This window comes from Pollicipes pollicipes, unplaced genomic scaffold (genome assembly GCF_011947565.3).
Source record: "Pollicipes pollicipes isolate AB1234 unplaced genomic scaffold, Ppol_2.1 Scaffold_4219;HRSCAF=4965_pilon_pilon_pilon, whole genome shotgun sequence".
NCBI lineage: Eukaryota > Metazoa > Arthropoda > Thecostraca > Pollicipedomorpha > Pollicipedidae > Pollicipes > Pollicipes pollicipes.
This window is the reverse complement of record NW_023596448.1, coordinates 8,577,208-8,593,392: the sequence shown is the minus strand read 5'-3', so window position 1 is coordinate 8,593,392 and position 16,185 is coordinate 8,577,208. Positions and strand designations below refer to the sequence as shown.

At 48.2% G+C, this 16,185-nt stretch overlaps 1 protein-coding gene across 1 annotated transcript; it reads left to right on the top strand.

Annotated features, from left to right (window-relative positions):
* The first annotated feature begins 6,642 nt into the window (after positions 1 to 6,642).
* On the top strand, positions 6,643 to 8,443 carry LOC119096062 (endocuticle structural glycoprotein ABD-4). Its single transcript, XM_037218923.1, has 3 exons — positions 6,643 to 6,680; positions 7,121 to 7,371; positions 8,030 to 8,443. The coding sequence occupies exons 1-3, from the start codon at positions 6,672 to 6,674 to the stop codon at positions 8,331 to 8,333; spliced, it is 564 nt and encodes a 187-aa protein (XP_037074818.1). The 5' UTR covers positions 6,643 to 6,671; the 3' UTR covers positions 8,334 to 8,443.
* The last annotated feature ends 7,742 nt before the right edge of the window (positions 8,444 to 16,185 follow it).

Genomic DNA, 16,185 nt, shown 5'->3' with positions numbered 1-16,185 from the left:
CCTCATGTTTGTTGGAGATCTTGGAGCATGTTATAGCCTACCGGTGCGCGCTATATGGACGGGCGCTGGCCATCGGCCTGTCCTGTTTGGGGAACCCCGGTGTCCAGAGACTGAAGGGTATTTCTCCGGAGGGCGGGGGAGGGAGGGGGAAGGGGTGGACGGACAGTGCCAGTGGAGAGGAAAAGTGATAACACTTGCAATTTTGGTAAATTATGGGGGAAAAACGAAAGCCAAAAACCCACCCCCAGTTTTTCTCAGTACATATAGCCCAGTTTATTTTGATGAAAGCCGAGGTCTGCTTTTAATTTGCTATAAGTTATAAAAGTCTGTTATTTAAAGGGAATGTGTCACATTCGAAGGTATTGGGGTAGGCATCAGATATGATGGGAAATGCTTATTTGTGTTTATTAGTAAGCTTTCGAGATTTAAAAACGACGCTGAGTAGCAAAATTTCAAAGTTTGTAAAAATGCGCCCCATTACGTCGTTGTTTGATGGCGTCATGGAATGGGTTCGTGACGACAGCAAAACCTGGTAGCATCTGGAAGCCAGACCTAAAGATCTCTAAAAAATGCCTCGAAACACACGAAAGCTGACGCCAACCGGCCATTCTCGTCGCGGGGCTGTGTCAGGTGGCGGATTAGTGGGAGAGTTTTTTGTGAATTTATTGTCTTGGTGCTGGCCGTAAGAAAAGCTTTGATGGACTGTTTGACATGCGCAACGTAGCTATCGCCAGCTTTTATGGCAGATTGTTAGCATCAAAGCATGACATGTTGTGCTGCTGCTGTTGCTGCTATGCTGTTGATGATGATTTTGTCAATACTTTATTGTCGACCCATCGTTGCGTCCATTGCTGTGGTCCTGACATTGATATCATGCGATGTGTACAGCAGTTACTGCCCTTATTGTTTGTAACTGGAAATGTGGAGTCATGCAAAAGTTAATAAATTTGTAACGTTGTCTTTATTGTTTGTAACTGGAAATGTGGTGTCAAGCGAAAGTTAATGAATTTGTAACGTTGCCATACATTGATTGTGAAAGCATTGCTATTGCTGTGGTTAACATGGTGAGGTTGGACTACCAAGAATTTGTTTGGCCTAGGATGATTTATGCAATTAATAGTTAACCCTGATTTAACCATTGTGATGCAATGGCATTCTTCCTGTAGACAGTCCTTGTTAAATCAATTTGATTTTTGGCATTGGAATTGGAATTGGCATTGTTAAATCAATTTGTACCAGTCATCCATAACTTATAAGCTGCTGTCTCATAGGATTGACATAGAGTAGTCAACCAAAACGGTACATTCTGCAATGGCACTGGTCAACAGCTACATTGTGGCACTATCTCAGTGCTGTCTGCGGCATGACAAAATGAGCAACGGTATGGTTTTTGTGCTGCAACCCATGCCGCTTTCATAGTGAATTCCAGCATGAAAAGATGGGTCGAGCATGCGCTCTTGTATTGACTTTCCATCTGACATACGATTGATCAAAAACGCATGACACAATATACAAATCACTTTCAGCAAAGCAGACAACCAATAAGTGGCATCACTTGCTCAGACTGCTCCGGTAATCCACAAAACGCAGGTGAGAAACATGCAAACACATCTTCCACTTCCACAGTCATGCAACACGCTGCAGCCATCAGGCTGCATCACCTGCATCTGCAGAGGCAGGCATCAATGCATCATATTTTATTGGGAGTCAGTAGGCTGAAGAATACAAAAACAATGTTCTCTCTCAGAAGTGCAACTATCGTATGCACACTCCCCATCACATCAAGATCAATACAACCCACTGGCACACACCATCAATGATCACAAAAATTTCGAACCCCGATTCACACTATTTTGTCAACTGAGTGTGATCTGACATTTGCACAGCTCGCGGTACTATCAACTTGCAGGTTTTCTCGCAATTTCCGCACAGATCTTCAGTTATAACACCGGTTTTCACAGTGACCTCCCTTCAAAACAAAGTTCCAAATGGGCTTTCATGGTAATGCGGCTCAAGAGGTTCTATTTGTAAAACATAATTTGTGTTCAAGATTCAGATTTGTGGCACCACATGGGTGAAATATTTCCCTAATTTAATAATGCCTTGCTAACCCATACAAATGTGGAACATTTCCTTTAAGTAGTATAGTAGTCATGCAGACGCCACCTCGCAGAAAGAAATCAAAATTGCAGATGTGATGGCCAAATTCACCTATCTTTTTGTAGTCTTGTAGCCAAAAACACAGCCGCCATGCCAAGCTTTTGGGGTTTAACTAAACATTGGAGGATGGGGAGGGTTAGGGTCCTCACATAGAATGCAGTCGGCACGTAAGACGAGCAGCCTGAAGTGCACAAGTGAAGTGAAGGTGCTTCTACAGTACGTGTTCGTGCCACAGAGGAGCATGAATGCTTCATGACCAGCTTTTGTGCACAACAAAAGAAAAGGATGTGAAAATGGTAGGAAAAGAAAGATGAAAATGGAACATTCCTGTTTTGGTCTATCATTGTATGTCTGGCCACTTTTTTTCTTGAACTTGTGAATGTCTGTCATAAGTACTTCGTGTGCTTCATATTTACAGAACTGTGCTAGTTACGTGCAATTCGTCTCAACAGCGTTTTATATTCGTAAACTGTGCTTCATAAACTGGACGTGCAACAAATGCTTTAAAATTGCATAAGCATTTTCATTTGAATTTTTCTTCAATTTAAACGTCAAATAATAATAAAATGGGGTAACGCAAGTCAAGATTAATAATGGCTAGGCTATTACTTGCCAATTGACGACACCAAAGCTTACTTGGTCAAATATGAAGCAATACCAGCTTATATGGCATTCACCACTATGTGAAGGGGACGTAAGCCGTTGCGTCAGCCTACATAAACGTGCGAGAGGATTTTAGTTGAAGCGGGACGTAATGTCATTGGCTGTGAGTTCATGTGGCTAGAACATTTGGTAGAATAAGATGACATTTCCTTTCAATGTTGTTCGTCCGTTCAACATACTGATTTCGGACGGTTCAACAGGTGACTCGCCGTCGCTATAGTAGTTAATGTGCACGTGGTACGACCTGTTACGAAAGTGGCGTGCCGAAATGCTCCCTGTCATGTCTGCCTTGAGAACAAATGGCAAATTTTAAAGGCAATGTTTCACATTTGAAGACATTGAAACACACATCAGATTTGATGAAAGAAGCTCACTTGAAATGATTGGTATACTTTTAAGTAAAAAAGTCTGCTCTAGGTAGCACAATTCCTCTGTTTAGCAGATATACTCCCACATGCCTCTTTGTTTTATCACGTCATTGCAACGTGCACAACATTTATTGAGAGCAGTGTTCCAATATTCGGTCACCAGGGTGGCATGAATGTCGATAGTTTTTCATTCTATTACACCCCGGCCTGTGACTCACTGCCGATCGCCCCTCCGCTTGTTCAAAATCAGCCAATCAACATCGAACCGCACGGCTGTTAAACCAGTATCTATGCGCCTCGGGCTTGACAAATGGACTGAGTAGGTCAGATGGCTGGGTCGGGGTCAAAGGGCAACGGATTAGCGTCGACGAATCGCGTGCGGAGCTGGGTTTAAATGACAGAGTTTATTTTGAGTTAAACAAATTCCACGACTTCGGGAATTGGTCATATGGTGTTACCAGATCATACGGTATCTCCATTTAATTCTTTCACTGTTCTTTTAAGGCACCTCAAAACTGTCTGAGGTGTCAGGATACTGTAACTGCAGCGTCAGAATGCAATCGGCACGAACCCCCAGCCCGCTGCGCACTGTGAGTGCAAGGTCGACATAGGAGACCCCTCATCGTCCTAGGACATGTATATTGCGGGACCCAGCCCTGTCCCGTCTCGGGAAATGGGCCATCAAGCCCACACTGACGCTGACTGGTACTGGTCAGCACTCATTATCTGGCGTGAGACACGCTGGACACGCCAAACCGAAAGCTGGTTTTCCAACCACTGGCTTTGGTCGCCTCTATCGTGCGATACTTTATACAATTATATGGCACACATGGCGTCACGCAGCCTCCCAAGAAAAGGAAAACTATTAAATTTTGGGCCCCTGCCAAGAGAGCCTTGCCAAATATCACAGGATGTGCGTAATTCACACAGCCATGACAACAGGCAGACCTGAACAGATCGTTTACGCCATCAACAATTCAGCACAGCAACAGTATGAGACGCAAGGTGTCATTCAACATGCATTACCAAGAATACGTGCTAAGATAGGCCGCCACCGCTTGTGATACGGAGCAGTGCAGGAGCACGATTAGCTGTGATTTAATGTAAACTTGCTGTCTTTTAAGGTGGCGTCAAATATTCATAATGACATGAAGGCACTCAAGCTCCACCTGGTTCAAAACGGCGTCCCAACGAACCGCGTGGGCTGTGAATCCCCTGTAAAGTATGCTGATTCACACTAACATATTTGGATCCAAAGTCTGCTGGTTTCCGGTAGCCTAGCTGTATTGCATCAAGATGCATCGAATGGTCGTTATTCGCGGAAGTTAAATGAATTATGCCAAAAATAAACAGTGGTATAGCCCAACTTCTTGTTGAAATCAAGGAAAAATTGTCGGTTAGAGCTCAGCTGTTCTGGAGCATAACAATTGCTTTAAAAGTGAGTGCTCCACATTTCTATCAGGTTTTGAACTGAAAGAGACATTTTGAAGATCATGTGGTATGGTTCACAGTCGTGCATCTATATTAAGACCTGGCCCCTTTTGTTTTTGAGCTACATGCCCGCGAAGATAATTGATAAATGCCCGCGACTTTTTCGGTGAGGGTATGTCTAGGTGAGCTTGGCGCTCACGTCATAACACCGCCATGCCAAACCTGACATTCTATAAGCAATGTGCCGATAAAGGCCAAGAAAAGCATATTGCCGTAATTCCAAACCTGCCATTCTATAAGCAATGTGCCTATCAAGGCCCCAAAACATATAGTGGCTGAGTCGGTCATATTTGGCGTTTCCTGGCATAACCTCCAACGGCCGTCAATTGGCTCTCATTTAATGTTGTGCGAGGCACGACGACGAAATCAAACAATGATGCATCGAGGAGGATATTACTTAAAGAGGCCATCCAGGCCAGGCCAGAGGCCATCTGGCCATGCCGTAACGTACAGAAGCATCAATATTAATTGTGGAGTTAGCCAAAATTCTGCTGAATGTTGAAGGCTGTCCAAGTTACTGAAAATTTATGTAGTTCAGCGAGACTACGATACCCGGAGTAAGGGTAAATTCCATATAATGCAACTCCATGTGGGAAGGCAAAAGTGACGGTTTCCTTTAACACATTGCACCCAATCAAGCCCGATTACGTTCTACCAGCCCAAAAGAGCTCAAGCTACATCTTAAGATCTCAAGTGGGAACAGCTCAGTGATGCGAATAACATCTGTTGCCAGCTAGAAACATGCAGTATTCAGAAGAAAACAAGTCTGTCACCAGTCTGTTTCATTCTAAAAGTGTTCGTCTCTTCGTACGCGTCAGGAGCAAAGGCGTGCGTCTGTGTTGTAGGTAATTCAAAGAAAGGTGCAAACCGGCTTGTGTAAATAGGCTTTTTCACTGGATTTTCCGCGATTTGGGCAAACAGATTCAGTCTTCTGGGAACCCTATCATGTTGACGTTATTGTTATGGCGCTGAATTGTATGACTGTCCTAAACAGTTCTCTTTCACCGCCTATTTTATGTTACTTCGAACGTTGCACCAAGATACACTACGCTAACGTCGCCATCGCACGGCTTCCATTGTTTCTATCGCGTTGAAACCGGCCGTCCGTTGGGTTTCTTCTCAAGGCTGAAGAATGTTTGCAAAAAGTCGTTCGTGATTATAGCTTTGAAAAATGCGAAATTTGATTCAATTCCTACGTGCCGCCTTTTAAAAAGGAGTCATTCCTATGAGGAGCCACAAGGCCACCCTGTTTTCTTAGCAGTGCATTTCGGAAGACAGCCTGGTGTTTAAAGACGTCCACGTTTAAAAGTGTGGAAAAACAGTCTCTATAGACTTATCAATGAAGATTTCCATAAAAGGACCCATTGCCACCGAATCCTACCATACAGACGCAGCATTGTCATTAGCCTTCCGGGCTCAACGTTACCCCAGTGGTGTCTCGAGAAGTGGCTGAATTTGGGCAACTAAGGCGAGACGTACAAACTGCAGCACACCTCAAGTACACGTTTACTCATTTCTGCGTCGGGAGCCTCGTCGCTATGGGTACCTGACACACAAGAGGAAATTTCCTCACGGACTTTTTCTGGCTGCCGTGCGTGCTTTTCTCCGTATCTGCTAAACACCTGAATCGTATCATTTTCACTTGCATTATTCCGTGGCGCCCACTGTGTTAAGATCCCACTAGCAGACCACTTCCCGCTTGACGTCCGGATAAACGCATTACGCTAGGTTTGCCAAGACACATCACCGTCATATGCATTGTCTCAGCCTCAGACTAGACCGTACGGTGAGCCTCCAGTCATTGTCCCTGCCAGATCGTGGCTGCTTTCCACTGACCTTGTCCGTGTAAAAGTGTAACGCTGCGGGGATGGTGAGTGTACGTCTCGCCAAATATCAGCTGATCAGTCGGACCGGTATATAAGGCCCCGCTGACCGGTGCAGGGCATCACTAGATCCCTGCACTCCGCAGAACACACACCCTACTCCGAGATGAAGCTGGTGAGTAGTGTTCTAGAACAAGCCATTCCACTGCTACGTTTTCTGAGAGAGTAAGCAGATAACCGGGCAAGACATTTCTCCTTTTGTAAGGCATTTTTGGATACCAGAGCGGGTCCAGCCTAGTGTCTTGGAACGGGACCAAAGTCTGGCTTAAGAACAAGGTATACATTTGGCGCAAATTGCTCTAAAACGGAAGAAAACTACGACAATTTGGCTATTTTTCATGACGTTGAAGAATTATGTATCCGACGCCCGTCCGTTGGAACTGCCATCGCCAGCTGTAACAAAAAGTTTTCATACCGCGTTCATATAGTGGAATACCTCAGCCATGGCAAAAGTCAAGCCATGTGGACGGCACGACTTTGTAAAGCAAATGTAAAGCATCGCGTGCATAGGAAATTGATTGCTACATGTTTTGAGGACAACTCGACTTGTTTCAGTTCATCGTTGCTGCCGTCCTGGCCGTTGCTGCTGCCGACAGGCTGCCCGCCCCGCGTTCATACTCTGTCCCCGCTCCGCCCTCGTACTCTGCCCCCGCTCAGCCTTCGTACTCTGCCCTCGCCCAGCCTTCGTACCCTGCTCCTGCTCAGCCCTCTTACTCCGCTCCTGCTGCCCCCAAGTACTCCCCCAAGGTGATCGAGATCCTGAGCCAGGAGTTTGACCTGCGTGACGACCAGTCCTACGATTCCAGGTAAGATAACGAAGCCGTTTTCACGCTAGCTTTTCCATATTTTTCCTTCTTATGTGGACTTGAGCTTATAGACAGTTAGGTACAAAGATGCATGTGTCTGTAGCTTTTGCTAAGTTCGGCAATAAATTATTTCCATGTACGCTTCTTTGCGGTGCATAGATTCTTGATTTTTTTTTTGCTCTAATCTTAGGTTATTATAAAGAGAACTATAACAAGCGCCATTTCATTTTTTAGGTTGATCAAACCTTTGGTTTCAACGCAGCATACGTTTTATCTACTCCTAGCATGACATCCATTTTTTTAAGGAAGCGTTTTGAATACCGAGAAAGTTACGTGGCTGTTTGGATGCATCAAATTTTGGGTTTCAATCACTTTGCAGTTACAGCTGCATTCGCTTCAACCAATTCGAATGGTGATAAAAAGTCAAACTGCTCCAGGAATCAAAAGGTTGTTTTAAATGTATCGCCTTATCTAAAAATTGCAAGCCAAGTTAGAGTTACTTGAAATGCACCATCACATATCAAAATTAGCAAGGTACATGATATAGTGTATCCGCGGGTCACGGCCTATAGTGGGTGTTGACCACTTTGCAGTAAACGTTCGCACGGATTGTTGTTCATGCTAATGCGCTCTGTTTATAATACTTCCTTTTCCACAGCTTCCAGACTGAGAACGGCATCTACGCCTCCGAGTCTGGCCAGGCCGTGGCCGGCTACGGAGATGAGCAGAGCTACGCCGTCCAGGGCCAGTACAGCTACACCGGCGACGACGGTGTCAGCTACACCGTGACGTACGTGGTCGACGCCAACGGCTTCCAGCCACAGGGTGACCACCTGCCGACCCCCGTGCCCACCGAGTACCCGACCCCGGAGGTGCCGGCGACCCAGGCCAGCTACCAGGCTGCCCCTGCTCCCAGCTACCAGGCCGCCCCCGCACCGCAGTACCAGCCCACATACCAGTGACTCTGAGTGCAGTCCTTTCTTTTCATTCTTTGGATGAGAACAGTATACACCGACTACACTTATATGTTTGTCTATTTATTGCGATGCTTGAAACGAGTGTTATGTTTGATTGCGTTGTGTGACTGTTTGGTTTCAATACACGTGCATTTCCTGAAAAGTACCCCATTTTTGTTGGAGATGAAAGCAGTCTACTGAGGCACGTTACATGAGCGACCACTGACCGTCGGTCTGTCCTTCTGGAGCAGCCCTGGTGTCCAGAGGCTGGCGGATGTTTCTTCGATGGGGGGATGTTCGTAGAGGGGAAAATTGGCCAGAACAATGGCAGACCCTTGGTGACGGCAGCCTTTTCACGTCCAGGATTGTGCTTATACCATTCGGGTTGGAAATTTACGACATCCGGTGGTCTGCAATGCCGATGCGTACGAGGCCATTTTGTTAAGAAATGACCGATTGTGGTCCGAGTTCATGACACGACAGAGCTGATTTTGGGTCCAAGGGATTGCGCAACTTCCGGGACCGGTGATAGCGGATGACCAGGCCAAAAATTCAAGTGATCTCATTTTCCTCCTTTTTAAGGCACCTCAGAGCTGCTCCTGAAGTGTCAGGATACCAGACCCACAAATGCGTAACTTGCATTACTCCCGAAGTAACATTTGTGATGTTTCGACGAAAAGTACATTCGGCCGTTGTTCTAGCTCCCAAGGAAGGGTGCAGTCATGGATTAGTAGTCGGGTAGCCGTTGTTAGTGATTTTACATGGACGACATTACTTCACTGCCATTCATGCAACGAACTTCAAACTGCGGAACTGCTGATCAGATTTTCTTCAAACCAGCACCAATCGAGAGCTAGCATGCGGTTTCATTGGCCGTTCTCAGACTGGTGACCTCAGGCCACCATCTTTACCTTCAAACCGCCTAAGCCACTTGATGGCATTGCAGCCAAGTTCAAGCTCGGAAACCGCCGAACCGATCTGCTTGAAACCTTTACCAAAAGATAGAGAGGATGCGATTTCACCATCCATCCTAAAACTGGTGACCTCAGGTCACCATCTTTGCCTTCAAAAACAGCATAAACCACTTTAAGGCATTGCCGCCGAGTCCAGACTCGGAAACTGAACTGCTGAACCGATCTGCTTGAAACCTTTACCAGAAGATAAAGCGCATGCGATTTCATCGGCCGTTCTGAAACTGGTGACCTTTGCCTTTGCATCTCTGCTGTTCTCAGTGTGAAAACTGAGAGGTTGGAAGAAACTGAACGAATATGCACCCCAAAAAAACATAACCATTTTGAGGCACCGAAGCGAAGCCCACACTCGCAGGTTGCTCAGCTTGTCTCTTCGAAACTTTACCAGCAAATAGCACATCGACGATCTCATTTGCGGTTCTGGAGCTGCGGATCACATTCATCTTCAAAAACCGATAACATTTGGCATTCGCATGGGCACCGTCCATAGAAGGGACCGTTCCACAGAGGTGTGGGGTTTCGAACGATTGAAAGCTATCTTGACGGACATTCAGCACAGTTCACAGCTCTAAAACCCTATTTTCTAAAACCCTCTAGTGTCCTCTAATCCTCTTCTAAACCCCTCTAGTTGCTGAGCTTTGCCCCGGTGGAGGTGTGCAGACTATTTTAAGGGGACTATTTCAAGATCACCCCTGCATCCATGACGCCACGATGACGTCATTCAAATGATGTCATGATATTAGCCACGTGGTGATCAAGTCCAATAAAGATATAATTGTCAGGTAGTTTTTATCTGACGTTCGCGAGAAAGATTCTGCGATATAACGACCGTCATTTGGCTTTCAATCAATGTTGTGCAAAGAACGGTGACGTATGGAACAATAGCATTTTGAAGAGAATATTTATCATCCTGAGCAGCTGTGTTTTTTAGAGCAGTCTTTTTCACTTGAGAGTGCAACCATTGTTATAAGGTGAGCTTATTTCATCATATTTCATGCATGCTTCAATTCTTCAAAAGAAAAACATTCCCATGAAGACGTGGGATGTCACTGGTGCTGGTGCCAAAACGCGTGTGTAAAGCTTACGTTGCTTCACGTCGTATTGACGATGCAGCTCCAGCCACGACACTCTTACATCGACATGGCCCTCCGCCGTCGGCTGCGCGTGCATGCCCCCTGACCGAGGGTCACACGGCGGCCGACCGCGGCAGATCCGAGCGCGCCAGCCGCACGTCAGGCCTTACAAACGCACCATCCGTTTCTTTTATCATTTTTATGGCACCTTGATGTTTTTGGCGAGTACTACGAGTTCATCATCCTGAGTGTTTGAAGGGCTTTCTTTGTGTGGTAAGAAACAGACTTACAAGATCTGTAGCTGTTCAATTGGATTGTTCATGATGGGTAAGTTTGATGTGTTTAATATGGTTCGTTAGAAGGTCTTGTAGCAGAAGGGAATGAGTGCTTGAATGGGGTATCAAATGTTATCAAGGTGATATCTCTCTCTTCACCTGCTGAATGCGTGTCGCGAACACAAGCGTGAGCAATTTCGGGCTGTGCGACACTCGTCGTGAACGGGTCATTTTTCCTTATTTCTAGGTCACAGGTCAATGTTATAAAAAAGAACGCCATTCTCTGCAAAAAAGTACGACACCCAAGATATGGCACTCTCCCGAAGTTGTAAAAGAGACGACGCGACAGCAAATCTGTCTTTTTTTCCCGCTGGCGTTTTCTTTTCCTCCTTCTACTAACGTATCTCTAGCAGACAGCTCGGTTGAGGCCTTGTGTACCGGAGCACAGAACTTTGCACCGGTTTATGGGTTAGCATACGTGCAGGAACGATTCCAAAAGTGGGGGCCCACCTCAGGGTGTACTTCAGGAACTTTTGTCTGGAAAGCGAGCGAGCGAGCGAGCCCGATGCCCGAGGGGCGGGGGGGGGATGCAGGTTATTATCGCTCTTTATTCAAATATCACGGCTGCTTTGCTAAATATCCATCTAAAGCTGTTTCTCACTGGTGCACAATCTTGCCCATTCGACTGATGTCATTTGGCAAATAAGGCTATCCAGCTTCCCTAGATTATTCGTCCATTTAATTATCGTCTTTCCTGGGGAGTCGAAATTCCACGAGCGAGTAGGCACTTTGCGTCATTGAGGAAGCATCTGCCTCCACAGTGTACATGTTAAAATATGGCCTGGACGTAGACTGGTGAGAAGTTTGAAAGTGGATCGGTGGCTCACAGTGCGACAGATTTTTCGTGCGCCTTCAGTTCGCTGGCTGCTTTTCAGGAGATGAGACTTGTCGCAGCATTTTAGGCGGAAACAAATTCGAGAGCTTGAAACTGCTAGAAACAATGTGACAAAAGCCATAAAACCGTAGATTCTATTTTAAAAATCAAGCCACATACTAAGGCCCATCTGTCATATGTTTCTTATCTGGGCCCTGCTCTTGTCCGCTGTCGGCGGCCACTGCCCTGGCCTGGATGTCTCCCGCATGACTGACCGCGAACTGATCGCATGGCTGCTTTGTTGCATGCTTTTGGATCGGCGTTACTACTACATGGCGTATGAAAGATGTGTTGGACACCTGCAACAATATCTTGTTCCGAATTATCTTCCCTCACACCGCACCATCGCACAAAAATAGCCTCCGGGAAGCTGTCTGCCTAAGGAATGAATTGGCCCAACGGACACTTCATTGTCCGTCATGCAATGTATACGACTTGATCTGCTTTTGTGTATAGGCAGGGGCGTAGCCAGAGCCTTGCCAAGGGGAACACAAGGGTGACGAAAGCCCATCTTACGGTGACCCCCCCCCCCCAAAAAAAAAGTCCCCGGATATAGCTTACCTGTTAACAAGTGACACGGTTTTATTCGCATTATTGTTATTTTTACCTTGTAACCAGAACAGAAACCAGGAGCAATCGCAAGCTCATTTCTGTTTGTGTTTTGAGGTCAATAAACTGCAGAAATCAGGCGGTGAACGACTGTATGGAAGAAATCACCGGCGCTATTAATTTGCAATGGATAGAAGACTCATTCTAAACCGACAGAATCCAGATGATTTATCAAAACAATTTATCCGGGTTCTGCGGACATTGAGGACATCGCGAAGGTAGCTTGTAGATCGATATGTTTGATCCAAACTTGAAGTTGAAAATTTGATTGCAGATCGAGTGGTCAACAATGTGTATTAACATGGCCAAGCCATGTTTGTCTGAAAATGTTCACCACTCAGTCAGAATCGATTAGTGATACAGTTTATGTACCGTGCTTTTTAACATGCACACTTCCAAATCTTAGAAAAAAAACTCGACACCAGGCGTTGCAGTCTCCTTGTCCGCGGAGCCTTAACCCAGCAGATAAAATATTTAGCCGTGGCCCACCGTAGGACGAAAATGATGACACCTCTGAAATTGCTACCCTTTAAAACTTCAATCGACTAGTAATACAAGCTATGCGATGTAACTTTGAGCACGCGCACTCGAAAATCTTAGAAAAACAAGCCTCGACCACAGGCGTTGCAGTCTCCGCAGGCCGCGCAGCTAATATTGAGTTGCGGCCAACGGGTGGACGAAAATGACGACGCTTCTGAAAAAGCATCCTTGGACGCTTCATGACATCAGATCTCACATTTGGAAAGCAGTCTGAGCGCATATTTCACTGTGCAATTTTAGACTGATGAAAAAAAAACAGATCGGCCCTTAAAGCACCGCGAAGTGGGGCTGGAATCTATGGGTTGAACTGGAAGAGTGAAGGTAAAATCTCTATTTTTGTGTTTTTGCAGCTATATATCTATGTAGAAGACAGATTAACACGGCGCCCGCTGTCTGGTGGCACTTGTAGTGGCCGAGACTTTTCGGTTTTATGGAGGTTGCAACCCAGATCATCCTTGTCCTTGCTCTCGCGGTTGCGGGCGGACATGCGCAAGCATTTTGACGTAATTTGTTTCAATAATACATTCTGAAAAATATGAACGTTCTCAGGCAAACATGGCATAACTTTGCTCGCTTCTTTAGGCTCATTTCAACCCACCCTATTCAACAATAATGATACCTCCATTTACTCAACAATAGTGAGACCACTTATTTCCTTCCAAGCAAGGGGCCTCTTGAGTAGAACACCATGGCTAAATTACCGTTTCCGGTCAAGGGCTGAAGGGTCATTACGTCCCATCGCGAAGTGTCTTCTGGCTATCATTCTGGCGGCACGGGGTGGGATCTCCTGGTCGGTCCGGAGGCCATTAGAAGGATATATCCAATCACATTGTTCCCATCCTGACACGGGAGGCCCTCTGACCCGTGCATAAGCCTCGGATCAGCACAACAACCTTCATTGACGCAACAACATCCCTGATCACCGCAGGCAGTCCGATAGTTGTCACACAGACTCCACTTCCGTGTTTTTCAGTGTTCATCAGAGACATTGAGTTCTCCCTGTCTGTAGATTGTAGATGAAATGGGGTTCCTAATTTGTATTAGCATAGCTAACCCATGCTCGTCTTAAAATGCTCATGATCCTGTCAGAGCTGATTGCTGATGAGAAAACCATGTAATATAGTCTTGAGCATGCGCGCTCGCATGTCACAGCAAAAACAGCCTCGACGCCCGGCGTTGCAGTCTCCAGGCCGTGCTGCGTCGGCCTTGCTGCTGTATCATTAAGCGATGACCAATGAGCAGACGAAAAGGATGACGCATCTTAAGGGAGAAGGTTGATGAACTAGATAAATCGGCATGCATGTTTAATGCAGTGTAAAATTAAGCCAAATGCATCCTTAATCTGAAAAGTGGGGAGGCCAGTTAACATTGCTGGCCCCCCACTTTGAAAAGTGGAGGGCCATTACCCCTTGCCCTCCTGTTCCTACGCCCATGTGGGTTAGCAAGGCATGAAATTAGCGAAAGATTACAGCAATTTTAGATATATATTTATCTAAGGAATTCACACATGTGATACGACAAATTTAAATCTTGAACAAAAAATTGTGTTTTACAAGAACCTCTCGCGCCGCATTACCATGAGCCCCCGTTGGGACTTTGTTTCGAATGGTGTGTTCTGCGGCCGCGCGGGGCGGAGGTGCCCGGGGCGTATAGGCTCGAGAGCCGCACGAGCTGCGCAGCACGAGATATATTGTTGCCGGCGCTGACGGCGGCGGCGGCGGCCGCCTGGGTGGCGCGGAGGAGCGCGGACGAGGGCCGGCGCCGCGGTCGATTTTGTTACGTTTGATTGTACCGCCGTACTGTACCGTAGCATTTAGTATTCCAATCGTAATTCAAGAACAAGCTATTTCGGCATTATGGCTACGGGTGTTCCGGACCCGTCTGTGCAAGCCCCCGTGATGACCAGCGGGGTGACGCCGACAATTAGTCAACAAGCGACTACTTCTGCTCCGACGCTAGCTGCCGCCGCTCTCCGGCCGGCAGCCGCAGCACCGACATTCGATGCTCGCCTCATCCCCGAGTACGACGGGACCGGTGATGTGAGCTGGGTGATGCGTGCAGAGATGCCGTACCAGCTGAAGGGAGTGGCCGCCGAGTCGGTCATACCTCTGCGCCTCGCCGGCGGCGCGTTCCACGTCTGGTTGCAGTTGCCGGTGACCGACCGCTGCTCCCTGGAGGCTGTGCGGGGCGCGCTATACTCCGCGTTTGCCCTCGATCAGTACGCCGCCTACGAGATGTTCGCCACTCGACGACTGATGCCGGGTGAGGCGGCGGACGTGTTTCTGGCCGACCTCCGGCGGCTGGCGGTCCTGTTTGGTGGACTCCCGGAACGCGCGCTGGCCTGCGCTTTCGTCGCAGGGCTGCCGTCCGCCGTCCGCCAGACCATCCGCGCCGGCTCCAGGGCTGAAGGATTGGACCTGACCACCGTCCTGACTCGTGCTCGTGCCGTTCTCAGTGATGAGCGGGTCTCGGCAGCAGCAGTGCTGCGACGGGCCGCGGCGCCGTCCCCAGGCCAGCGCCGTGTGTCGCCGCACAGTCAACCACCGCGCGCCCCGCGTCACCTGCGCTGCTGGGCTTGCGGAGAGCTCAGTCGCATCGCGGCAAGGTGCCAGCAGCGACCGGGAAACGGAGCCGGAGGGGGGCGGGTCAGCACCGCCGTGCTCTCCTGCGCAGCACTGAGCGGTGCGCCACCCGTCACGCGGCTGAGGGTGGATGGCCGGGAGTGCAGCGCCCTGACCGACACCGGCAGCACAGAAAACATCATCTACGCTCCCTTCTGCGCGCGGTGGACGCCGCGACAGGTGCAAGTGACTGCCAACAGTGGACGTGAGCTGAGGTGCTGCGGGGTCGGCAGTGTGGTTGTGGAGGTGCCGACGAGCCGTCGCGCCTCGCTCGAGACGGTGGTGGTGGGGAAACGGCCGCTGGGGGTGGACATCGGACATGTGTTTCGATCTCAGCGTGTGCTTCGACGCGGCGGGGCGGAGGTGGACCGTTGATTGGAAATGGTCGGACGGCGCGGGACCGGAGTGTCGGACGAACACTGTCGCCCGGTATGCTGTGCCGCCAGCTGCTCGTCGCGAGTATGATGCCGAGTTGGACGCGTGGGTTGCACAGGGTTGGCTGGTGCCGTATGATGAGGGTCGCCATGGGACGGCGAGGGGGCTGGTAACGTTGGCCGTGCAGCAGTGCAACGAATCCAAGGTGCGCCCGGTGATGGACTACCGCGAGCTGGACGGTTTTGTGATGGCCCACACAGCCGACACTGACGTGTGTGCTGACGTACATCAGCTCCGGAGATGGCGCCGCCACGGTGCGAGCGTGGCGGTGGTAGATCTCAAGCGTGCGTACCTGCAGGTGCATGTAGAGGAGCGGCTCTGGCCGTTCCAGACTGTGATGATTCGGGGCCAGCGGTTTTGTTTGGCGCGCTTGGGTTTCGGCCTGAACATCGCCCCTCTG

What these genes read in the sequence shown, in the direction of transcription:
- LOC119096062 (XM_037218923.1), top strand. An exon ending in GACCAGTCCTACGATTCCAG is followed by an intron (nt 7,372 to 8,029) that starts GTAAGATAACGA and finishes CCTTTTCCACAG; the next exon opens with CTTCCAGACTGAGAACGGCA.